The 25950-nt window shown below is 42.0% G+C and overlaps 1 protein-coding gene across 4 annotated transcripts in view; it reads left to right on the top strand.

Annotated features, from left to right (window-relative positions):
• ELF2 (E74 like ETS transcription factor 2) overlaps positions 1 to 25431 on the top strand; it is a 38117-nt gene extending 12686 nt beyond the window's left edge. For 2 of the 4 annotated variants that reach the window (XM_082051413.1, XM_082051416.1), the window contains 6 exons: positions 14826 to 14939; positions 15927 to 16064; positions 18181 to 18264; positions 22337 to 22529; positions 22916 to 23269; positions 23724 to 25431. In XM_082051413.1, coding sequence (XP_081907539.1) covers positions 14826 to 14939; positions 15927 to 16064; positions 18181 to 18264; positions 22337 to 22529; positions 22916 to 23269; positions 23724 to 24351 — 1511 coding nt within the window. In that variant the 3' untranslated portion in view covers positions 24352 to 25431. Of the gene's footprint in view, positions 1 to 1324; positions 1345 to 7735; positions 7911 to 14825; positions 14940 to 15926; positions 16065 to 18180; positions 18265 to 22336; positions 22530 to 22915; positions 23270 to 23723 lie in introns of those variants that run through there. The other 2 variants (XM_082051415.1, XM_082051414.1) reach the window with 2 other exon arrangements.
• Positions 25432 to 25950: the final 519 nt, after the last annotated feature.

The raw sequence follows: 25950 nt of genomic DNA, 5'->3' as shown, positions 1-25950 counted from the left end.
AGCTAGAGTTTTTTGTCCCTTGCCAGGAAAAACTGCCTGTCTGCTTGGAATAGAAAAAAATCTTGATAAAGGAGTTTTCTAGGAAACCCAAAATGTAAGCATTTTGATCTTTTCGGGTGACATATGACATTCTCAGTGGAAGTACTGCGTGCCTTTTAAAATGTCTGAGAAGGAAAGTATGAGCTTTAGATTGACATAGTGTTTCAATTTCTATTCCAATGTGTATGGTATTGTTCTTAGAAGCGGTACCTTTAGACTATTTGGGACTGAGTTACAGTCTGAAAATTTTGGTTACTGCAGCAGTGAAAGTGTATCCTAAACAATACATCCTTCTTAACAATTTTTTTTTTTTATAATATCCACATTTTGTTGGCGTCCTTATCTATCCTTAAAGTAATTAGCCCTTCAATTTTAGGATTTATTCAGCAAAACCTTTGTATTATAGTTTACATAACAGCAGAAGCTGCTGTCTTTAAAGCAACAGTCAGTCTCCAATTAACAGTTACTATAGGTCTGTTTGTCTGTCATGACATAGGACCTATGCGTAAAGTAGATGTGTATGTGTATTAATGGGGTAATCTAATTTTTGGATTTACCATATGTGCAGTGCTGATGGTACCACAGTCATGATCTGCAGATCTTATACATGGATGAAGCCTAGCCTCTTAGTCAAATAAGTCATTAGATGAATATTTAAGTAGGATAATGCTGTTTTAAAAATGCTAAGTTATCTGCAACGTTGTCATTAAAATTGGTTAGTACTTTCTGAACTCCGTACTCACCTCATGCCTGCACTGGTACTACTTTTCTTCTGTGTTACCTCACTAATGATGAATTAGCAAAACCAATGTTACTTGTTGTTTACAAATCTTGTTGAACAGTAGGCAGCTATTAAGCAAATATTGCTGCAAAAGTAAAGCTTCAGCCCTATGAGAAGTACGCCAAAATCATTCTGCCAATGGAGACCCTGATTTAATTGATTCAGTCAATCTAACTTCTCATATTAACAGTATTTCCCACCCCTTCCTTATTTTTTTATTAATCATCAAAGCATCAAGTACAGGTTTGGCATTTTTTTTCCTCACAACTGTAAGATTAAAGAGGAAACAAAACTACTGCTTTTGAGAAGTTAAGATACCATTTGACTTGTGAACTATCACAATTTTTTATTTGATATTCCATCAGAAATCCTCCCTGTGGTGCAAGTTGAAAGCCTGTTTTAATTCTAAATGTTATGCCACAGGGGGGTAGAAGATTGGCATGAAAAAATGGGGATCTGAAAATGAGCCCCTCCAGGATTATGATCTGATGGAAAAATGTTGAGCTACAAAGACAACAATGATGGTATGTTTGTCTATAATCTCTTAATTCTTTTTTTTCCACCAGGAAGTTCAGTTGAAACTGCCATATAAATTGATAGCCATCCTTAAGGAGGGAGGAGGTTGAATAAACAATGAGTTTAGGCTTAACTTCTCCTCTAATTTAAACAAATGCATGAATAAAATATGCATTTTTAGGTGAATCTTCTTTTACATAGTAAATTTCAGGTTACTACTTATATTGTTATCACTGTGGGAACGATCTTTGTGTAGCTACGTAAAGTCTTTAGTTATTATCTTTTCTTCTTTCTGCTTTTTTCCCTCTTTTCCCATTATGATTAAAACTGCTTCCTTCTGACTTCTTTTATGTGAATTCGAGCCTGTGAACTCTTGTGCTTATCTGAGATAAGTTTTCATCAGTTGTTAACTATTGTATACTAAGAACTCAGTATTAGATCTGGTTAGAATCTTACCTTTGATTATGGCAATGTATGTAAGGGATAAACAGAACAACGTTAACATTCATTCTGTCACTCTGATTAAACTGCCTCTTACATAAAATGAGTTAACATGGACATCTGGTGTATGTTTTAGTAGCGCTGACATGTCCTGTTCATTGAACTTCTTTTCCTTACGATGGCGGCTTGATGAGAATTTTTGAAGTGGAGAGCAGTTTGCTTTAGAAGACTGTGCTGACTACAAACAAGAGTTTGGGCATTCTAAAAACTTGATGAAACTCTCAGCTTAACTTGGTACTGTCTTCATCAAAGAGCTAAGGTGGAGCCCATTAGCTAGATAAAAGCAAGGTAAAACTTGCATGCAGTACTTGCTCTAGTGGAAGAATTAGATGTCTGTAACACATTCATGGGTTAAGAATTTATCCTTTGAATGTGAGATAATTTTATTTTTGACACCCTGCTGCTGCTATATCAGTGTGAGTTCTCACTCTGCCAAGAAATCCATTGCATTTTTGCTGGTTAAATATTGATGACAGCAAAACAAAATGATCCCCCTCTGGTTGCGTGTGCTGTTGCATAGCACTTGGAGCAGTTGTGCCAAAGGCATATGCATCTGTTCTCAGTAACATTCTTAATTCCGAAACACAATTTAAGTTGTGGCTGAATTTTATGTCATCTTTGCTGGTGTTTCCTTTTCTGAGAAATTAATGAAAAGAGCTGTGCAGCTGCTCAATGGCTGATAATATTTTTACATAACAGCAACAGCCTGGTTGTGGTGTCCAGTTCTTTCTAGATTTCAGGTTTCTGCCTTGTTGCGTTCAGTGCTCCATACTGAAAGAACACTGCAAGGCTAAGTATTTTGTAATAGTCTAATGTGGCTACACCTTTCAGGGATAATTTTTGTTTTCTGAAGTTGATGTGGGACTAGTTGAATGGCCTGCTAGTATGGGCATTATGGGTTGGACTTCAGATGTACAGATGCACACTCTGAACTCCCAACTCCAGTTCCAACTGGGAGTGAAAAATTGTAGAATGTTACTATGAAGACTCAGCCACAGCATTTTACTAATTAAGCTGAAAATTTTTGTGGTTTGTGTCCTGAAATTAGAGTGCAATATGACTTGCCCAAAACATCATGGTATGAGCACACAAGAGTTAGTGGTCTTTGTTGTTCAAAATTATAGTGACAGACTTGAAAGCAATAATCTGTAAAGGTGATCTGCATATTAAGGGAGGTTGTAGTTGACAACAAATACTAGCATCACAATAAAGCCATATGTGTTTATAAATGTTATCCTCAAAGATTCCCTGAGTTTATAGAATAGACATTTGTTGTTAGCAGAAAAGTCTTAAGAAATTGTAAATGTTAGGTGTTGAACAGAGAAATTGCTCAACAGTGGCATAGTTCATGTGTAAAATCATGTAATGTGCTATGCAAATACCTGATTTCTAATAATCTGCTAGGCTGCCTTGAAATAAAAGAATTTCACTGTAAGGCAGGGAAGTGCATATATCAGTATTTCTCCTCAAGACAGCCAAGTTTTTCTTATTTTGCATTCAGAAGTAATAATGCTAGAATTTAGACACTTGTTATTTTGAATAACTCCTTTTCTGTTTGTCAAAGGTAGTATCAAATACTTTGCTTTTCTATGTGGAATTACTAATTGCCATATGAATAGTAATGGACACCAGGATCCTAAGTCTGCTTAAAGGTGTAGATTGTGACAAACTCGTGGCTTTGGTATTATTAGACTTCCATATGGCATAGTCAAGAAGATAATCTTAGCATGGTCACTGATGCCTTTCCTCAGTATTTCCCTGCTTCCTCCGGGGATGCTTTGAGGTTATGTTGCTGTTAGTTTTGCAGTCTTCTACTTTGGAATCCACTGTGGATGGTAATGATGATGCTTATGTGCTTTATGATAAGTGCCTTTTCCCAGGGTAGCTTTGTTGCACTAGGATACAACTGGAATCCTATGTGGCTAAAGCTAATTAAATACGCCTTTTCCTTTTTTTCTTCTTTCTGGTTCACAGTTTGCTGTCAGTGATGGGCAGTGAAGGAAAAAGGTGCCATTGGAACGTTGTACATTTAGCATTTCAAGTAACAAAGCTTGTGAACAGTTTTCCAAGAGAACTTGCAGTCTATTACCAGAGAATGTTTTAAACATATTTGTCAGAATTGTGGGAAAGGAAACTTTGCATAGGCAACTATGGGAGAGGAGACTGACAGTTCCTCTCTAGCCACTGAATGCTGTATTGAGGACTGTTCAAGGAAGTGCTTAAGGTAATTGATAATTCCACTCCCATCCACTTCTGCAAATCTGACACCTTTCCCTCTTTCATATTTTTAATTTATACATTAGCTGTCTTGTATGCAATTATTCACATCCAGTTTTTTCTCTTGAGTTGTCTTTCACTTTTCCAGAATAATCACTACGAAGTTTATCTGGTGTACATTGCAAAGAAGAAGTAAAGCTTTTTTCCTTGAATGTAAACAACATTGTTCATATCCCTTAACAAAGAAAGCATGAGTTGATTGATATTTTACTCCTGTGTTTGTTCAAGTAGGGAGGTACAATTCACTTGGGTGTTCCTGTTGCCCAACTGTGTTGTCTGCCAGAGACACTGAAGTGCACAGGGATGGAGGTGCTGTGAGCTAAAAATGCACTTGTTTGTTACTGTCCTCAAATTACTTAAGACCACTTAGTACATCCATGTGTGTCATAAGTATAGTTTCAAATGGTACCTTTCCTGCATATTAGAACATGTTGACTTTTTTTTTTCCTGGGAGTTGATAGATTTAACATGTGATGGGCATGTAAGTCTACCTGGCCGCCTTGACATCTGAGCTTCTGGTAAAAAAAAAAATTACAATAAAACTTAGTTTCTGTACACTCTAACAGTAATTAAAAAAATAATAGGCTAATAAATGTATTTCTGTCTGACAAAGAACGATGCTGTTCAGGAATCTGTTTCTATATATTTTTTTTCTACTTTGTTCATGCCAGTTAATCTGCAATTTCATGTGGTCCTGTTACATTACGGTAGATATTTCTTGCCTCATTGGGCCACCCACCACTCTTTGAGTAGATTTTGTAGCCCTCTTTGTTAGCCTTCTGCCTAGAAGGGAGTCTTTAAAAGAGCTTGAAAAGATAAGTGCATGTTTAAGTTTTTCCCATATTTACTGTCTTTTTTTGTCATGAAATAGTAAGATTTTATTAGCATGACAAGTAGTGTCGAGCACAAAATACTGGAAATTGGGTAGCTTAAAAAACAGAACTGCAGAACTTTTGGAGAAAACCATATTCCTCCTTGAAGACAATGTTTTGCTTTTATAATATACTTGTATAAGTAAGTTTGGCACAGGTTTTAATGGTAATTTTATAGATTTATTGTAGTTGTTTGCATCTTAATCTTGACAGTGCACAGGCTTGGATGTTTTCCAGCTGACTGGAATCCCTTGGGCATCCAGTGATACTCTCCCTATCAAAGAGATCAGAGAGAGTGAAGAATCAGAATAATGTGTGCAGCTGTTCCAGTCCATTTTGTGTGAATTGGCAAACACTGTGCTAAGTCTGTGCTTGCAGTAGTAAATAAATGTCACTTAGAAAACTGGTATTAAACCAAGTGCTTGCCTTTTTTACTTTTTTTTTTTTAATTATTCATTTCAGACACATGGTGTTTGTCAAAATTACACATGCGGATTACTTGAATGTGCTTATTCAGGTCCACATATCTTAGGCAAAACTTCGTTCTACCCATACGGCGTAGACAGATCGACTTGGATATAAGTCAAACACTTCACTTTGTGACTGGAAGTTGCAGTCAGTAAATAATCCTTGCTGAATTGCATACCAAATAGTAAGGCAGCAAACTATGAATGCATCTTTTCCTAAGTATATAAGTGTGAACTCTTATAGACACAGGACTGGGTTTTCAAAGTAATTTAGTGTCTTGGGGCACTTTTGATCTGGATCTAAACTGACAAAATATTTTTAATTGTATTTTAGTGCTGTGAACCTAACTGCTTCAAGAGAAATATGGGTAAATTATTATTTTTAACAACAGTAGGTACACAGGACAAAGTGCCATGAGTACATAGTTACTTCAGTACTCAGTATGTAAGCTGAATCTACAGCACTGTTCTCCCCAAGCTATACCACATGGGGTTTCTGCTTCAGTTTGAGGATGTTTTAATGAAGGGCTATGAAGTTTTACTGCACATTTAACTGTGTGCCTACTTAAAAGGCCTTTACTTGTCCTTGGGCCCCTCTCTGCTAGAAAAATGTCTGCTGGAGAATGCAGCAGAGTCCCCTAGTGGAAATACGCTGAGGAAAGGAATTCTTGTTAACAGGGCTGTTCCACTTCTCTGAATAATGTGAGCTGGCAGGAGCACTCTGCTGTTGGCAGAGCCGTGTCTGCATGAGCGCTTGTTGCTGTCACGGTTGGCTAGAGAGTGCCTTTTTTGTCCATGCTCCTGGCTGGAAAGAGCTCGGCTGGCAAAACTTTAGCACAGACCTACCTTTAGATACCGTGGCTTGAATGTTGAAACCAATCATCTCACTTGCAGGGCTTGTTCGTTATCTGATGAGATGATGAACAAATTCAATGCCTTGCAGCCAGGAATAGATGAGTGAAGTCTACAAAACGCCAGCATTTTTTTTGTGTGTGTATGTAAATATGGTCATTAAATTATATTCCTAAAAAGCCTTGAGAGTTGTAGTAGGAACCTGATCTGTCAAAAGTCTGAGGTACTGAATTTACCAGTTGGAGGTGATTTATGTTGGATATTATTTTGTGGTTTCTGTGGTGGGAAGAAATGCTTCTGAATTCGTGCTCATAATCTAGATCCTAGGACTACTAAAACTGGAAAGGGAAAGATTCCTTGTTGTCAGATGGATGCAGCTGGTGCCCTTCACTTTTTTCTAACGGGGCCGTGAAGCTGCTGCACACCGGCAAGTTGCTTTGGGCAATGAGTGGTTGTTTCTTAATAACGGCTTAGCCGTGTAGGGCTGGTCAGGTGTGTGGTGTTAATGAAGGAGATCCTGTGCCACAGCTCCTTGTGGGATATGCTTTGCTTTTGTTGGCGTAGCGGCTCTTCGCACACAGCTCTGAAGTTTTGGCCTGAGAGCGCACAGCGCCGGGAAGCTCAGGGGTGTTTGCACGAGTATTGCTTCTGTCCAGCTGCAGCTCAGCGGAGGCCTGGCAGGAAAGGCATTGCTAAAGCAGGTTGTTCTTCAAATGGAGAGAACGCAACCCTAAAAAGTGGGGTTTGTTTGTGTGGGTTTTTTGCTTGTTGTTAAATTAAGAAAATGATGCAACAGTTTTCCCCCTGCAAAGGTTTGCTCAGAGGCTAGACTTGCTGAAGGATGTGGCTTCTGGCTACCTGGAAAAGGCATCTAAGGTTCCCTTGGAGTCAGCTCCGTTACTGCCGGGAGACAGGTGCACGGTGCTGCAGAAGGCTGGAGTTTTCTGGCAGTGTTTTGCAGGGAGCGCAGGGATTTCCCAAGGAGAAACCTCGTTCGCGTGTTTGTGGTGCGGACTGTTGGGCTTATCCGGAGAGAAACTCCGAACTGAGAATGGGCTTTATCGGCACACAGGCTGCCTGGCTGCAGCGGTGAAGAAGCGGCAAGCGGCCGCAGGGAGACGAGGGAAAGACAGCGGTCCGTGCTCGGGGCTGCGTTCGGATCTGCGCGCGTCCTTGCGAGGAGCCCGCCCGCCGCCGGCAGCGCCCCGAGGCAGCGGGGCTGGGAGGCGCCGCCCGCGCCCCGACCTACCTGCGCCCCGGCGGCTTCCCCCGCCCGCGGGCGGCCCCGCGCTGCGGCGGCGGCGAGTGCCGGCGCGGCACTTCCTGTCTGAGGCCGGCGGCGGAAGGATCGCGTGCGCCGCGCCGCCCCGCAGGAAGCGCTCCCGCCGCCGCCGCCGCGCCGTGGCGGTGCCCGCGCCGCCCGCCCTGCCCGCCGCCTCGCGCCGCGGGAGCGCGCCCCGCCGCCCTCGCCGCCGCTCTTCCCGCGAGCGCGCGCTCGGCGCGCGCCCGCCCGCCGGTCAATGTGAAGCCGCTCCGGCGGCGTAAACATGGCGACGTCCCTGCATGAGGGGCCCACGAACCAGCTCGACCTCCTCATCCGGGCCGGTAAGCTGCCCCGCGCGCCCGCACCGCGCGGCCGTCCGGGGTGTCGGGCCGGCGGCAGCGCCGGAACGGGGAGGAAGGGACGGAGGGGACCCGCGGCTCACGCCGCGCTCTGGCGGGCGGGGAAGCAATGGAGGGCAATCAGGAAGTGATCACCTTGGTAGCCGACGGCACGGCGTGCGACCGCCGGTGCGCGGCACCTGCCCCCGGCGCGGGCGGCCCCGCTACGGCCACCGCCGCGGCGGAAGTTGTGGTGGGGCGGGCGGCGGAGTTTTGCGGGGTTTGCGCGGTCGGGGCGAGAACCAGGAAGTGTGCGAGATTGTTGTCCGTCCGCCCACCTCCCCCGGCCCTCCCCTCCTCCCGCTGCCGCCACGCTGTCTGAGCGGGCCGGCCGAGTGCCGCTACCGGGCGCAGGGCCACGACCCGGCCTTCCCGGGCGCTGCGCACCCGTGTGCTTCTCCCCCTCCTCGCCCCCCCTCCCCGGTGCCCTTTTAAACTCTGCGTTGGCGGCGCGGCGGGAGGAGGCGCCCGCGGGCGGGGGCCGCGGCCCACGTGTGCGGCGCGGGGGGCGGTGCCCCCTCCCCCACGCGCGCTGCGTAGCGGAAGCGGCGCGTTTCCCCGGGGTCCCCCGAGCGCGGAGGAGGCGTGGCGGCCGCCGCGCGCCAATGGGGACCACCGCCGTTGGCGGCCGCGGGGCGGTGGGGCGGGGCGGGGCGCGGCGGCCGCCAATGGGCGCGCGGCGGGCGCCGGAGTGGCGGCTCCCGCGGCGCTGACGGGCCGCGCACGGAATTGGAGGGAAGCGGAGTGTAAACACGGAAGTGGGGGCGCCGCCGGCGGGCCGCACGTGGCCGCCCCTCCCTGCGGGCGCCTCCGGCGGGGCGGCAGGAGCGACATCCCGCCCCTCCCCGACCCCGCCAGGGGCGGAGGGGCCGGGCAGGCACGGCCGGCGGAGGCGGGAAAGGCGCTCATCGGAGCTCTCCGGGCAGGGCCGTTGACCCGAAGTCTGGCACCTTGTGGCGTGTTCAGAACCGGGCACGGTTTGGCCTCTTGGTTTTGTTAAATCTGCCACTTCTGACAACAGAGCGCTCCAGTGGTTATGGGCTGTGTTTAAGTGTGGTACACCCCCAAAGGAAACATGAGCAAAGTTACACTGCTCAAAAACACAAATACCATGCCAAGCCTTCCGTTCTCCATGGAAGTTTTACCAACTGTGATTTTATTTTTGTCTTTACAATGTGTAGCTCAACTATTTAAAGTAGTCCTCGGAGGCGATGCACAGCAGTACAGTGTATGATGTTATAGGTAATTGTACAGTTAACGCCTTGACATTCACAAATGGAAAGTATACTTTAATATTGTTTTTACGTTGACATGGTAGTAGGTTTGTATGAGCACGAATGTGTGCCAAAGGTAAATGCTCTGTCATTTACCAATGTATTAACATACTAGTTTGAAAAAAGAGGGCAAGTCACTTGATTTCCGTAATGGTTTATTTAATGTGGAAAAACACCCCCGTTTTTTTGAAGGGAGGAAGTACAAACCCCAAACACACACTGAAAAGCCCTGCAACAGAGAACTGTTTTGCTGCAGAACACAAGAAGTAGAGCATGTCATAAGCATTTAGACACTCTCGTGTACGATGGAGAAGATAGCTTCACTTTGCTGGTAGAACACTCTCTGGTTTCTGCAGGGCTCACAACTGCAGGAGATTTCAGTTAGTTGTTTTTTACTTTTGATTGTTGATGAATAGAGAGTGTTTTAAGTAGTGGATTATTGTGTCAACAGTTTCTTAAGTCACTGTAACTAGATTGTTTGTGAGCAAACCCTTAGATAAATAACAAATGACCTTTGTATCACTCTTTCTGATGCCCTTAGCCCAGCCAACTCCTTTTTTTTTTTTTGTTATATTTGCATTGCAGTATGGGATACAGATACCTACACACATCTAGTATTCCCATCATCATACTATCAGGATACCATAGCTGTTTACTTATTTATGTGTGTAGATAGTATCACATGAATTTAAGAGAGGAATCCCGTATCCTAAGGGATTATGTTAATTATAACTTGCCTTTTCCTGTGTCAGCTGGCCTCAAGTGTTGACAGAACTGCAGAACATTGGATGACTAGGAAGAGAGCTGGACAAAAATTGTTACTGCTTAAGGTTATCATAATTGCTGGTTGTAAGAACAACTCCTAAATGACTTTACAAAGATATGTTTTGGGTTTGTAATTCATATTTCTCTCATTATTGGGCTACTAACATAGACCTGATGGGGAAACAAATGTTTTGAGATTACTTCTCTTGTCTTCATTATTGAGTAGCAGTATGCAGTGGGTATTGTATCATCTTTAAATTGTGTGCAGCTGAAAGTCTTTTGAACTAACAAAGCCAGGCTTACGGAAGTACTCAAAGAAAACCCAAGGAGTTGTTCCTCAGTTTCTGAACAACTGTCTGCCATAAAACAAGTAGTAAACTCAGAGTGCCCTCTTTTCCAGTCAAGTGTTGCCTACAGAAAGATTTCTGGGTATTACCTGTGTGGGCAATTCAGCTGTTTTTAATTAAAATGTGGCTTAAGCACTGTTACTACCTTACATTGCTATTTACTGTGGTCTTTTAAATACTGAGATAAAACAATCATGTGAACAGCAGTAAACTTTAATGAGGTCTATGAGCACATATGTAGTCACTCTTGACTGAGTTCCATGCTTGGAATCATGAATTCTTCATTAAAGTATTGCTCTGGTTGTTTGATAGTATTAAAGGATAAGCTATTGTAAATGAAGTACTACAGTTAAGTGTTGACCTTGTAAGGCAGACGTTGATAGCTCTTCAGATGAAGAGAGAGGAGCTATACCACAATTTCAAAAAGTATCATTTTGAAAGTGTCATTTCATTTTTTCCTTTCATCACTTCCTTTAGTTCCTTTTGTTACTCTTGTTTGATGTTAAAACTGGGGGTTGTGTTACAGAATGGATATGTTGCCAGTATTCTCTTCTGTAAAACCGAAGTACAGCCCTGTCAGGCTTAATTACCAAGTTTGGTGTTTTGTAACAGCTGTTGACATCCTTGAATAATCTACTGTACATGCTATTAGTTTAGAAAGTGGAGCTAGAAGACATTAGGTCAACAGTGAGAATAGACATCAGCTATCCTAGTTAACCATTTGCATTTTAAAAATTGAAATAATTTTCTTTTCTAAGAGGATTTTTTTTTATGACAACAGACCAGAGGCTTTTTAAATGAAATATTTTAAAAAGTGTGAAGGAGTAAAATTTCTTAATAAAAAAAGCAAAATGAGATTTAGTTTGAAAGAATGAAAGATGAGTGTTAGCTCTGACATGTTCTAGATTGTAAACGGCAGTCCTCATGTTACTCCGTTACCAAGTCTGGAAAATTTACTTACATCCATGTAAACTACTTTGCTTGATTTGGGCAAGCGGTATTCTTCCTGAAATGAGTATATAAGGTAATGGACCTACATCATAAGTTGTTACTCAAGCAATACAGTGTGTTTTAGCTTAGGGCGTCTTTTATATGTGCACAGTGGTACCATAGTTCATAGTGTAAATAGAATAGACAATTTGTGAATCGGGCATTTTTAGAGAAATGGGTTACATTATTCTTTGTTTAGAAATTGTTCTGCCCACTGTGATACTGCACTTGTGCATCACAGCCTTGGATGTACTGAGAGAAGAAGGTTGCTGAGATGACGTATGTTTCTATAGCACAAGCTGGATGAGCCTGAAAGGTGCTGCATAGTAAATAATGGCCAGTGGTTTTCTGTGGTGATGGCTTTTGGCTGAATTTGGCTTTGTTTTTATTGTGGAATCCTACTCCTTTGGTTTGTTCTCCCTGCCCCTCCAGTCTTTGTTGTGAGAAGTGCTACCAAGTGTTGCGATACCAGTGTAGTTTAGCTGATGACACTTGATCAAGTCATTGGCAAGAACAGCCGCCTGGTTTTCCCTTCTCCCATCCCCTCTTTGAGAGAATTCCCCCCCCGCCCCCTGCCCCGGTTTGTCTTTGGGATATCTTTTCTAGTTGTGTTTTTTCATCAGTATGATTCCTCCAGACTGAGCACTCTGACTTGCTGTCTTCTATTGATTAGACATTTCCTAGCATGGCAAAAAGACATTTTATGTAAAATCTGTATTGAGATACAAATTCACACTTTTCCAAGAAACCATGGATTGTCTAAAGGAGAAGGCAGTTAGCTGAGAACACTTCAAGCTTGGCAATAGCACTTCTTTTAGTAAGTACTTTAATAGATGTCTTTTTGGCAATGTTAGCTTAGTTTGTTAACTGTCATGGTAGACAGACAGCATGTGTTTTGTTCCAGCCAAAGCCAGGAATGGTACTGTTTTTTTGCTTGATGTTTTATAGGTGGCAACTTTAGTGGAGTCCTGAGTAACTCATGTTGGAAAAATGTTTGTGAAGTTTGTATTTTCGAACGACAGAAGCTTTTGAGGAGTAGATAGTGCTGTTTGTATTGGTAATGGAAGGGTTACTTAGGGCAAAGGTCGGGTGGTTCCTTGGCTCTGTTGTGATGTTGTGATCCCTGATGTTGCGGTTTGTGTCTCCTTTCCCTGTGCTCTAGCCCCTCAGCAGGATGCCGTAATACTGAAAAAAGTACAAAGATGGCTTTCAGTTATCTTTTTTTTGCTTTGTTCCCATTCTCTGCTAAGTACCTTTTACTTGTGGTGCAGCATCTAAACTGTTATCTATAGGAAATACTTTGGATACAAAAGTAGGAAAATACTGCATTTGGGGGTAGATGACTTCAGTAAGCTAATTCAGTACTGTCTTCCAATTGAAATTTGGCAACTGTTGAGTTACTTTATAGAAATCCTTTATATATTGAATCTGATATCCGCACAGAAGCAAGCTAACCAGTTATCCCCAAAATGGTAACCAACAGAAACAGAAATGAAAATTGTACAGCTTTTGCTATGGGGGAGGCAGAGGGATCAATGGGAAAGTTTTGCTGACCTGCTTTAAATCCTGTTTCATGCTTTAGAATAGTAATATGTTAAATGCTGACTTGGACTTTCTAATTTCACTATTGGCATAGAATTGATACATTAGTAATGACTAGCTGAATAGTTGTTCCTGTATTTTGATTAACAGTGGGCAGTTTTATCTGATAGATGAGGGGAAACTTCATCATCAATTTCTGTGCAACTGAAGTTTCTCTTTAGAAAGAAATAATGTTTAGGTAGAGGGTTTCCAGTAGGGCCACTCAGTTTCAGTGCAGTTTCAGCCCCTGACTTGAGACATCCCCAAACTGCTGCTCGGGGGAGAAACGGCATCTGCCCGGGCACAGGGAGCACCTGGAACCTGCGTCTGGGAAAGGGCTCATGGTGCAAAACTCTTGCTGATTGCCATCAATTATCTGAGGGAGAGAACGTGTGGTAGAGACCCTGTCCTTTAGCGTGATTTTCCTGTGCTCTTAGGTAGGCTTTCATTGCTCCCAGCATGGGGTGAAGCAGTGGTGGAATGTCAGCTTTATCAGGCCACGTACTCTTCCAAAAGATAAAGCCCCCTAAATAGCATCCCGGGACAGGGCTGTGGTGGTTCAGCGAGATGTTTCACACTTCACCTAGAATTTTGCATTTGTGTGTCTTCCAGATTTTGTTCACTTCCAGCTTCTGGTTTATGTGTTTAGCTTACTGGCTAGTAGGTTTTTCAAGTTTTTATTCCTTGTGTTTAAAGTGCAATGTGCCGGGAGGTTTTCTCCCCCAACGTGTGCCCGCATGAATCTGTATCCGGTGCTCTCTGAAGTCAGAAGCAGCACCAGCAGGTTTTTTCCCTAAACAAACGTCAAGTTGTTTCTTAGCCATTTTTGGTGACAGGGATAGGCGCCTTGAAGTTCTCATAGAGAACGATTACCGGATCCTCTTCAGTTCTCTGGCGCTGGAGATAGGTGACCCCGCTGACGCTAAAGATAGCTGTGCGGGGCGGGAGGTTTGGCCCCAGCAGATGGCCTTACATGGGAAGAGCAGCCGGAGAGCCCCGGCCCACCTCCGCTGGGACAGCGGGCATGGGGGCAACAGGTGCTGCTGCAGCCGCTGCTTCAAAAACCTTCGCAGGGCTGAGGAGAATACAGTTGGCCTTGAATAAGGATTATGGTTTCAATTAATAATTTTTTTTTGCTTGTTTGTTTGGGGTTTTTTTGTTTCTTTTTTCAGTGTTACTGCTGTGTGCAAGTTGCTGTGATCTGCGCTGTATCAAAATTTAGATTTGCTCTGTTGAAGTTACTCTAAATTATTTTTGATTAATTACTTAGTTTTCATAAACTTTCAGAACTTGAAAAAATGTTAACTTCTTCCATTAGCTATTGCTTATAAAAAAACCCCTGTATACTGTTTATTATACTTTGTGTTTTGCTTTTTAATAACCAAGCCTGCTAAACCCAACTCAGAGGTATTTTTAATGTCAGAAAATGAAATCATGTATCTGTTTTGCAAAATAATAATGTATTTCTATATAGATACATACTTATCCAAATAGACTGAAAATCAGAAGAGAGATGACCATTAGATTTTAATGGGATAATAGTTGGAGATGGTACTACTTCCCTCCTCTGCTGTGTTAGTTTGTAACCATCCTCATTACAGTCTGGTCTGGTCTGTTTGACTTGCAGGCAGAAGACAAATGCCAGAAGTCTGCTTCTGTTAGCTCTTGAACATCTCATAGAAATGAGGACCTTGGTTGTGAAGCAGAAAGCTAATCTGAAAAGCAACAGTGTTGGTTCTGCTTGCCTTGTGTCTTCCCCTAACGTTTCTGTTGACAGGAAGGTATAAAAGGTGTGAAGACCATGTTGGGATCTTTGTGTTGAGTAGTGCAGTTGTACAGCGATACAATGTGGACTTTTATAAGTAATATCGTCTCATTAATTTTTTCTTTTTGTCCTACAGTGGAAGCATCGGTTCATGGAAGTAATGTACACTGCACGGATAAGACAATTGAAGCTGCAGAGGCCTTGCTTCATATGGAGTCTCCTACCTGCCTGAGAGATGCAAGGAGTCCTGGTATGTCAGTTACACTTTTCTGCTCTGTGACCTGTTTCTTCTTCCACTAATTAAACAAGCAAATTGGGAAACCTGCTTCTGTGGAGAGCTGTATGCTGTTTAAAATGTTTGTTTATTTCAAAACTACTGATCTGTTGGAGTTTTTTACAGATTTCTCCATGCTGTAACAAGCATATTTAGAGATTAAATAATTTATCTGCGAGAGGTTTTGGGTAGAGATCCTCGAATAGCTACACATTTAAAATGGACTTATCCAGCTGAACATCAGGAAACACTTTTTCACTGGGAGGGTGACTGAGCACAGGCACAGGTTGCCCAGAGAGGCTGTGGAGTTTCCTTCCGTGGAGATATTCAAAAGCCACCTGGACATGGTGCTGGGCAGCTGGCTCTAGGTGGCCCCACTTAAGCAGGGGCTTGGTCTAGGTGACCTCCAGAGGTCATTTCTCAACCATTCTGTGGTTCTGTGAATTTGACATTTTAAATTGCTAAAATAAGAGAGTTATTTTAAGGGAAAAGTAGTTTTACCTATGTTTCTGTTTTAGAAAGAATATCTGAATACACTGTGTTGCGAAGTGTTATCAGTTAAAAAAATAAAACCAAAACTTGATGCGTACTTGATGTTCCTTCTGAAGTTACTTAATGCATGTTGGATGAAATAATGGTCAAACTGAAACCCAAAAGCTACAAAATAGGAAATGGAGATAGGAATAAGGATCAAAGATCAAGATCTTTATTTGTTTCATTTAAAGTTGAGTTTAGTCCTAAAGAATATGGGTGTGATATAATTGTCTTATGCCTAACAATACTGACAAGCGTGCATGTTTTTTGGGGATTGGACTGATTTTCTAGGTGGCAGGTTGTTGGAAGAGAATCTTGGTATAGTATTGCGCATGCTTTAAAATAATTTCATGTAAGTTACACTACAATAATGAGGCAGAAACTTAATCAGATACTCTTTTTTTTTTTTTTTTTCTTTTCTTCCCTCAGAATTTATCCACGCGGCCATGAGACCTGACGTGATCACAGAAACTGTGGTGGAGGTGTCAACAGAGGAATCTGAACCAATGGATGCATCTCCCATTCCAGCTTCCCCTGACATCCATGAACCAATGAAAAAGAAAAAAGGTACGGATGGCTCTTAACAGCAGCAATCTCAGACTTTGTGATGTGCAGTGCTGCAATGGTGAGGGGAGATAGGTTAGATGGTCTGATTTCTCTGCTCATATAATCAGACTGATTGCAATCTGAAGTGTGAGTTCTTAGAAAATGAATGTGCAACAAGAAAAAAAATAGCAAGAGAATGGGCTTTTCCAAGGCATAAAGGAAAATCGTGTCTTTGTTACGTTTCTGAAGCATTGTTTGCAGAGTGGAGGAAAGGTAGAGAAGGATTCAGAGAACTTGCGTGGGTAACCGTTGGTGTCTGAAATACAGATACATTTGGAGAGCAGGTAGACTCAGGGATCTTCCAGTGAAACAGCAGGTTAAACACTAGCTTACAAAACCATAAATCAGTTTACAAAATCAGTGTAAGATCTTTCTTGCCCCTCAGTTCAAGAAGGACAGGGAACTGCTGGAGAGAGTACAGCGCAGGGCAACAAAGATGATTAAGGGAGTGGAGCATCTCCCTTATGAGGAAAGGCTGAGGGAGCTGGATCTCTTTAGCTTGGAGAAGAGGAGACTGGGGGGTGACCTCATTAATGTTTACAGATACATAAAGGGCGAGTGTCACGAGGATGGAGCCAGGCTCTTCTCGGTGACAACCAATGACAGGACAAGGGGTAATGGGTTCAAACTGGAACACAGGAGGTTCCACTTAAATTTGAGAAGAAACTCCTTCTCAGCAACGGTAACAGAGCACTGGAACAGGCTGCCCAGGGGGGTTGTGGAGTCTCCTACACTGGAGGCATTCAAAACCCACCCGGACACATTCCTGTGTAACCTCATCTAGGTGTTCCTGCTCTGACAGGGGGATTGGACTGGGTGATCTTTCGAGGTCCCTTCCAATCCCTAACATTCTGTGATTCTGTGAGAAGTGTCTTGTCTGGTTGGCATGTCTCGGAGAAGAAACTTCAGAACAGCATTTGAGTTCTAAGCATTCAGCTACCAAACGAGAGGTTGACACCTGGTGAGGTTTCTCTCTGGTCTGGCAGTTTTCTTACAGGCACCAATGCAATTCACATCCCTATAGGAATATTGTTTTATTACAGCTTCCAGATGTGCTAAGATGGAATATTTACTTATAATGTAGAGGGGGAAAAAATGCAATGTAGTGATAAAGTGATACAAATCTGAAATCTGTGAGGTTTAGATTTAATAAAAACACGTGCACAAAACAGATAACTGTAACTCCACTGTAAATTACATAAGAAAGAAAGCTATGATTAAAACTTTTCCACAGCTGTAGCCATGCACTGGATTTAAACTATTTATTTGTATTCCACTGTTTGTTTGAATGCTCATTACTGGGTAGATTATGTTCTAGAACTGTGCTCAGGAAGTTCTGAAATTTTATGGAGGTTATTTTGTAAATATTTCTTTCCTACTACAGAGTCCAAATCCCTGCCCTTAAGTGTGTAAGATCATTCACCTGTAGTTACAGAGCATTAACTTTTGTCTTCATAATTAATGCTGTTGTAATTCAGCCTTTGATGAAGAACATTGTTCATAAGCCAAAACTAACGCTCTTGTGCCCGAGGAAGGAGAGTTAATCATTGCTGCTTGCCTTTCACTGAAGGCAGAAGCACGGACTGTTTACAACCCGCTGCCCTGGGGTATGATCGTCTGCCCTGCCTGGGCCTGTTCACCTTGAGTAAAAAGGTCACCCAAGTGTAAAGGCACAGAGAAGCCGCAGGTCTTGCTGGGAGAGGATTTCCCTGGCACGGGAGGGAAACTGGCAGCTCTAAGCCATCTGCCTGCTGAGGAGTCTCCTCCTGATCCCCCTGTTTTCAGAGTAAAACAAGACACTGTACTAAAAGAATGCAAATATGGTGCTTACCTTACCTGCCATTAACTCGTCTGAAGATGAGTTAAAACTGCCTATGAAATAAGCAAGCAAAGGATTAATTAAAGTGGATATGCAGTAGTAGTAGTATTAAGAATTTAAATATATCCATACCTGTAGCAAGGAAATGGCAGGAGAGAAAAAAAATGCATGAACTGCTTCTTTTGGCAAAGCTAAACTATAAAATACTTCTATTCTCTGTAGGATTAATGCTTTTTTTCCCCTGTGTTTTATGTGCAGCTGGCCGTAAACCCAAGTCCCAACAATCTATATCTGAGGGGTCTCCAGACCTAGGTATAAAGAAGAAACCTAGAGAAGGCAAAGGTACGTTTTTCCATTTATCGAGTCATTAAAATTACGCCATATGTATGTATTATGTCTGTCACAGGAAAAATACAGATCTTGAAAAGTGTGGTGGATTACTTTCTACTGACTTCATTAGAGTTTTAATTTTATTCAATGTCTTTGAATTTGTACAAGATCTAGCATAATGATGTGTGGAACTGCTCTGGAAGTGTCCTGTAATATGCTCTGCAGTTAATAGGCTTTCTGATTTTTAATTTCCTTTGTGTTTATTGACTCATGCTGTCTTTTGTCATGTGTGTTAACTTATTGCTAGACACGTAATTTGTTAAGCTACTGCTGAAAGACTTGTTCTCAAGTAGAAGGAGCTTATGGGCATTTGTAACGGTGGTGGTTGAAAATATGTTTTCTTAATTGATTTACAAACTTCAGGGGGAATATGTTGCTTGACTAATAGATTAACTTTGGCCTAGGGGAAAAACAAATGAAGATGTATTTCTGTACTGACTGAGTGAGGGATTTTGTGCGGGAGAGTCATAATTTCCTGATGTTTCTCCTGCTGAATAGTGGGTCCTTTCTTGGTCTCCAAGGCCCTGCTCTTCACCCAGCTGGGAGACAGACCTGGGTGTTTGCTCACAAGTTACCTTGGAGTTGGCGTACAGTGTGTCAGCTCTTCCCCTGGTTACGGGTGAAAAATGTGGATCTCTTCCCCAGTTACTGCACCAAAAGTTGTTTGTAGAGGTTGCTATGGCTGGCAGAAACAAAGTGTGGTGGCTTGCAACAGCAGCACTCTTGCTGGAGGGGTGGGCAGGGGACAGCTCCCCTGTTACTCTGGGATTTGTTTGAAAGCAGGTTCTCTGCTGTTTGTTTAATTCCTTATCTGGGTGCAGCTCCCGAGTTGTCACATTTGTCAGTAGACCCAGGAGGAGCGGTGCTGACGTCACTCAAATGTTAGCCCATGAAGACCAGAGCAAACAGTAATTAAACTTCTCTGCATTGGCCACTGACATCTTCGGATTTGAGTGTAGCAGTGGACCTCAGTGAAGATCAGACCTTTGCATTAAGAAGTACATCTTGTTTGATTTTTTTTTTTTTTAGTGTATTCTTAAAGCCCACTTAGCTTGCTTTCTAATTCTGATTTCACTATTACAGCTTTGCATTACCTGAACGGTACTTGTAAAGTGTCCCAGTTCCTAGTTGGCTGCACAAATAGCTTTGAGAAAGGAGGCCCTTGTTTTCTGTCTCTTCTAGCTTTTGTCTGTACTGGTGATTTAACTCTATAGCTGTTTGTTTTATAAAGTGGGAGTTGGTACTGCTTTGTTTTTGTTTTTTTTTAATTTCTGTGGGCCCTGTCTCCTTATATGTCTTGTTCTCATAAGGTATGTCATTCCATATTTTACACTATAACTGGCATTAAAATTTATTTTTTCTTATGTAGGCTAACTTGATGTCCTGCAAAATACTTTGTTACTATATTTATTTTTAAAATTTATTTTTAAGAAGTATTTGCAAATATAGGCTATTTTACATGCAGCATGTTTTTGCAAAACCAGTAATTATTCCTAGAGCTCAGTACTGTCAGCAGAGTTAAGTCACGGAGGAGGAGGAGGACAGCTGGTTGTGCACATTTGGAGAGAGGATCGCTTGTTGGCCATGTAGGTACTCAGTCCTGTGTGCATTCCTTATGCTTTCTGGTGCAAAGTGAAGCAGCTGTAAAGCTGATGTGATTGTTCCCTTCAGTTTATTATACAGGAGGAACACGAGACTTCTTGAGTTTTTTTCTTGAAGTGAGAGAGTGTTTTTTTGTCCTCACATAGTGGATTGGCAGTTTAGGCATGGTTTCCCTTTCCATGTTTTGTTACTCATTTGCATAAATAAGCCTTTTAAAGTGTAGGGAGCAAAACTGGCTTTGAGCCTCTCCACATAGATGCTGGTACCAATGCAGTAGTTCCTTGATAGACACAATGCCTTGTATAGTTCACATACTTTGTGGCCATTAGTCCTGCTAGCTGGAGATGACAGCTAATGTTCTCAAGCAGCTGGCAGCTGGAATAATCAGCTAGCCATGAAAATTTCTTATATTGCGCAAAGCCTCCTCTGCGTTGAAGTTAAGATTGGTAATAATCATGTCTAGCTCAGTTGTTGTGAGACCTTCCAGAGGTGGAGGTGAGAGCTGTCTGCTATTAAATAAGGCTTCTGTCTTCTGAGCAAGGTGCGATATGTATTTGTCTCCTAGGCTGGACTTCAGGATGCTTAGGTGTGGCAAGAATGTAAACCTGTTCACATATATTTTACTGCCATGTCTTTCTCTTCCTCTTCCTCAGGATTCTGTAGGCTTGGATTAATTTTATTAGGAAAGTCTGGTTCTAAGGACAAAGGGTTTACAAGATGGTTCAAACTGGTATTAAACATTTCTAAAATAAGCTTTTTGTGTTAAATGTGTAACAGCTATTATTGACACAGCAGCCTACCTGAAGTATCACCGGGTATTACTGGCACTAGATGGCTTCTGAGTAGTATAGGTATTGCATAGTCCTCCTGTGGGGAAAAAAGTTCTTGTTTAAGTCAATATAGAGTATTAGGGAAAAGAAAAAAATGCTGAGGCTGCAGCACTGTTCCTGCAGAAAAATGAGGCACTTTCAGGAATGATTTCTCTTGGAGTTCCTGTGTACTTCCTAATACTGAAGCCCATTCTTATTTTTTCAAATAATCCATTGCAAACCTATAGCATTCGATGGTGGACCCAGAAATTCTATTTCTGAGGAGCTAAGAGAAAAAAGAAAAGGATTAATTCCCTAAAATCTAAGACCATTTCAGGATTCCTGAGTTCTCTTGTTGATTCTTTCCTTGTATGGATCCTATTCAAACGTCTCTGAAATCTAGCAGAAGCTGGATTTTGGTAGGTCTTGAGTCAATTATTGGAGCATGAGGTAAAATACATTTATTCTCTGTCCATGGAGTGGTCTTCCAGAAGATGAAACTGTATTTCTTTTTACCCTTTGAGGTTTTTCAAAGATAGCTAAGTTCTTGGAGTCTGCAACAGTCAGCATGGCATAACAAGTACTATGCTGGGCTACTAAATCTCAGGAATTAAATGATCTTTTCCCCCCCAGATTATTACATTTTTACTTGGCCCATGACACCCCTGTAAGCATGATCAAGTGAAGAATTAGGATTAGTGTTCTGAGGTTGTTATTCTTGTAGCTCTTAGTTCTTAGTTCTCAGATAACATGAGGAGTCTTCTTCAATTGTACAAATTGGAGTGTGAACCGTTTTTTATCTTATACTGCTCCTCCCCTTTCCCTAGATGCACAGGGTACAGTCGGAGTGCAGACAACACCCATGTTATGTTTTATGCCATCCTGATAGTCACCATCACAAATCCCATCTTGAGGCTTCTCCAGTGGAAACAGAGCACTTCTTGAGTAGATGAGAAGTACCTTAAATTCTTCTCTTGTGGGCTGACTTTGTTCTGTATCCCTCTCATTACAGAAGGGTGCATAGGATTTCTGCCACATGAAGACTTGTAGCAAGAAGTTGGGCTAGCTTCACACCTAGAAGGACGTTGGTCACTCTGCAACATATATTTGGGAAGGGTCATAACATGGGGCTGTCACTGATCTGTGTGAGTGCTCCAGGTCCTGGACAGGAGATTATGTTACAAATTTACCACAGTTGAGACGGTTTGTTATTTAAAAATTATGTATTTTTATCCTCCTGTCTGTCAGCATCATAAAACGCACAGGCATTTCCATACCCTGTTTAAGCAAATATAAGAAAAAAATTTTGAGCTCTCGTCGTGTCTCTGCTGGTTGTAGTGACTTGGAATGCCCTCCCACACTTTTTTCCAAGAACTGAGAATGGGCACTGGATTGAAGAGGCTCCTGTGTGATGGAGCCAGGTCACTTGGATTAGTTCTTTTCAGAATGTAAACATTTATGGAAGCTTTACTAAACAGAATGAATGAATATGTGCAGGTTACATACCATCTGCTGTGTAACATTTGCAGGTCATTCAGAGTTAACTATGTATGGAAAGCTTTCTGTTACCTTTAAAAGTGGATTTCTAATATTTAACTGCTTTCTGATTATAGGAAATACAACGTACTTATGGGAGTTTCTTCTGGACCTTCTCCAGGACAAAAATACTTGTCCTCGATATATTAAATGGACTCAGCGAGAGAAGGGAATCTTTAAACTTGTGGACTCAAAAGCTGTCTCCAAACTATGGGGAAAGCACAAAAACAAACCTGACATGAACTATGAGACTATGGGAAGAGCTCTGAGGTAAAAACTCTTATATCCTTAAATTATCTACTATAATTTTAAATCTCATTCTTAATTTTACCTATAGCAATATAGCAGTTCTGCAATTTTAAAAGCTTTGCCCTCTTGCTGAGTTTTCTGTTCAAAAAGCATCAGAGGCTTACAGTTCCTATTGCTTTTTATGTTACCAGTTAATTTGCAATTTAGTTCCTGTTTAAAAGGTTGGATTTTTTTTTCAACTAGATCCTTCAGATATATTGCCAGTATGCTCCACCAGCTTCTTTCTGTACCTTCTCACATTGTAGGTTTTACTGTGGTTACTTGGGGTTTTCTTGTTAGCCTAGAATGGGGTTTTATTTAAAATCCCTTACTGTGTTGGTTACTACCTAATTGTACTTTTCTTGCAGATATTACTATCAAAGAGGAATCCTTGCAAAAGTTGAGGGACAGAGGCTTGTGTATCAGTTTAAAGAGATGCCAAAAAATATAGTTGTCATAGATGATGACAAAAGTGAGTCCTGCAATGAAGATTTGTCAATGCCTACAGATGAAAAGTCATTGGAAAGAGTCTCTTTATCTGCAGAAAACCTTTTAAAAACAGCAACCTCTGCACGCGGAGGAAAAAATTCCTCGCAGTTAAGCTGTACCAGAACAGAAAAAGCAGTCACAAGAGTTGTGAATATTGCCTCACCAGTGCATGACACGTCGTCTTCTCGTCCCTCAACTACCACTACTACTGTCCCAGCAACGACAGCTCCCAGGTTTGTAGTAACGTGGCTTGGGCTGGTTGTTTGCTAATGACAAGGAAGTTTTTGGTTAGGAAGCTGTCTTCTAGTTTTTGGTTTATGTTTTATATGTTGGAAATAGTTTCTGATTTGCAAGCAGCGGTGTAACAATAGAATACTATGGAAGTCTAGTTTGTGAGTTCAGAGCCAACTGTCAATGTGCTCGCCCTCGAACATATTTTACAATTATGTAGAGAGAGGGAGAGGGGAAAAAAGATAAAAGAATACTGCTCAATTTCCATGGTCCTGTTGCTAGATGTGCAGAAGGTTTGTGTGGTGGTTTGTTGTTGTTGTGGGGTTTTATTTGTTTGCGTTTTGCTTTAAGAACCGGTTAGAAATCTGTGAACCCTAGGTTTGTCTATCCCTCTTTTCATCTCTAACAGTGCCCTGTGTTTTGGCTTAAACATGCACATCTGTCTTCATTTTGCAGGACTGTACGTGTGGCAATGCAAGTGCCTGTTGTAATGACCTCTCTGGGACAAAAAATCTCAACCGTGGCAGTGCAGTCAGTAAATGCAGGGTCACCGTTAATAACCAACACAAGCCCAACAACAGCAACAACTCCGAAGGTAGTAATCCAGACAATCCCTACTGTGATGCCAACCTCTGCTGAAAACGGAGACAAAATCACAATGCAGCCTGCCAAAATCATTACCATCCCTGCCACACAGCTCACGCAGTGTCAGCTGCAAACAAAACCGGGCCTGACTGGGTCAGGAAGTATTAACATCGTGGGAACCCCGCTGGCTGTGAGAGCACTAACCCCGGTGTCCATAGCTCATGGGACACCAGTAATGAGACTATCGGTGCCTGCTCAGCAGGCGTCAGGCCAGACTTCTCCCAGGGTGATTAGTGCGGTTATAAAAACTCCAGAAGTTAAATCAGACACAGCAGCTTTAAAACAGGAACGCGAGGTGAAAACGCTGCAGCTGGTAAAAGAAGAGAAGCCAGCAGACGGAAGCAAGACTGTGACCCACGTAGTAGTAGTTAGCACGCCTTCAGCTATTGCCCTTCCTGTAACAATGAAAACAGAAGGAATCATAACGTGTGAGAAATGAAGAATAGGTTGCTTCCAGCATGGACTTCTAGACTGTTACGGTTTTGAATATACTGACATTGGGGGAGGGAAGTGGACGCGATCACCAAGTCGAAAAGGAGAGTTTTGAAATGTTAATAAACATGGATATGTTGAAGACTTACTGGAAAAAAGATTATTTTCCCGTGTTTCAGTGGGAATTGAACCACATTGATACGCTGACAAAAACTGCCTCTTCCAGTTGGGAAACAGCTGAACCTATGGAGAAGGAAAGACAGAGGGACTGAAAAGGGACCAAACAGTTCACTACGTTACCGACTTACACTAAGACCTGGAACACTAAAGGAGAGTTCTGTGAGAGGTTTGCCTTGGTTTTTAGGTTTCAGGGGGAGAGGAAAGTCTCATTGTTACAAATGTCAAATTTGATGCATTTTATATGCCTACCAGCAATTACTACTGTGTGCCCACAGTACTCAACTGGTGCTATGTGAAAAACTCTGCTACTAGGTATTGTAGAATGTGAAATAAAGGAGAAGATTAAAGAGCTTCTAAAAGAAGACAGAGACCTAGAGGGATTTTTGTATTATACAGCTTAAGCAGATTCAAAATGAAAGCCTTAGACTGATTTTCAGTTATCTTTCTTGAAATAAGCTAATGGCTTGTTTGTGTAAAGCTTTTTTATTAAAACAAATTTTTTAAAAATCTTGTACCTAGCACAGTATTGTTATAGAATTACATGTAACATATTTTGTATGGTAGTTAAAAGTCTGTCTAAATTTCTTAATTGTGGACAAAACAGCAGCAGGCTTTCCGCCTTCTGCCATACCATGCCTGTGTCTCTCACTTAGCCTTGACATCCATGCATACATTTCAGTTTCAGCTCTACTCTGCCACTTGAAAGGTCACACCCAGCATGAGCTTTTGTCAGGTAGTTCTAAACCTGTAAATTTTTTTTAGTTGGAAGTTAAGAGGGAAGTACCAGTGTTCAGAATGAACTATAATAGTTTGTATATTCAACATTTGAAGTATATTCTATTTTGTTGTACTCTTGTTTCAAAGTGTATTCAAGTAGGTTTTACTGAAATATAGAAACTAAATTTAATGGTGTTTGGTCTGCTTTTTATTTTATTTTTTTCCTTTCAACCTGTTAACCTTTCTTTCTGCTTATTTGAAATCTTCCAGGCATTCAGCCTAAGATAGCTGATATAGTGTGGAAGTTTAGAACTCCTCACTACTCCGGCACTCCGAACAGCTGAGCAACTCTCCCACACAGTACACTGAAAGATTTTTTTCATTGAAGTATCTGAGAAGCTTGCGGTAGTTGGTGAGGTGTAACTTCTGACGGGGGTCTAGTTCTCAGGCACTTTTTCAGGACGGTAAGCGTACGCAGTGTTCTTGTGTTGTGACTAATCACACTAGTGCTGGTGGAATAACCTCTGTAGCTTCAGAAGTTACTGCCCTCCAGCCCGCAGGTGATAACTTTGTGTGCGCTCCCAGCTGTTCTAATGCAAAGAAGACAGGGTTCGCTTAAGTGATTCTGAGAATCAATAACTTCTAGAGCTCTGTGAAGTATCTGACTATTCCTCCACCTACACCTTTGTTTCCTAGGGCTGCATTGCAA

This window comes from Streptopelia decaocto (assembly GCF_964273445.1).
Source record: "Streptopelia decaocto genome assembly, chromosome: 4".
Classification (NCBI taxonomy): Eukaryota; Metazoa; Chordata; class Aves; order Columbiformes; family Columbidae; genus Streptopelia; species Streptopelia decaocto.
Note: the sequence above shows the minus strand (reverse complement) of the source record. Positions and strands in the feature narration are given on the sequence as shown.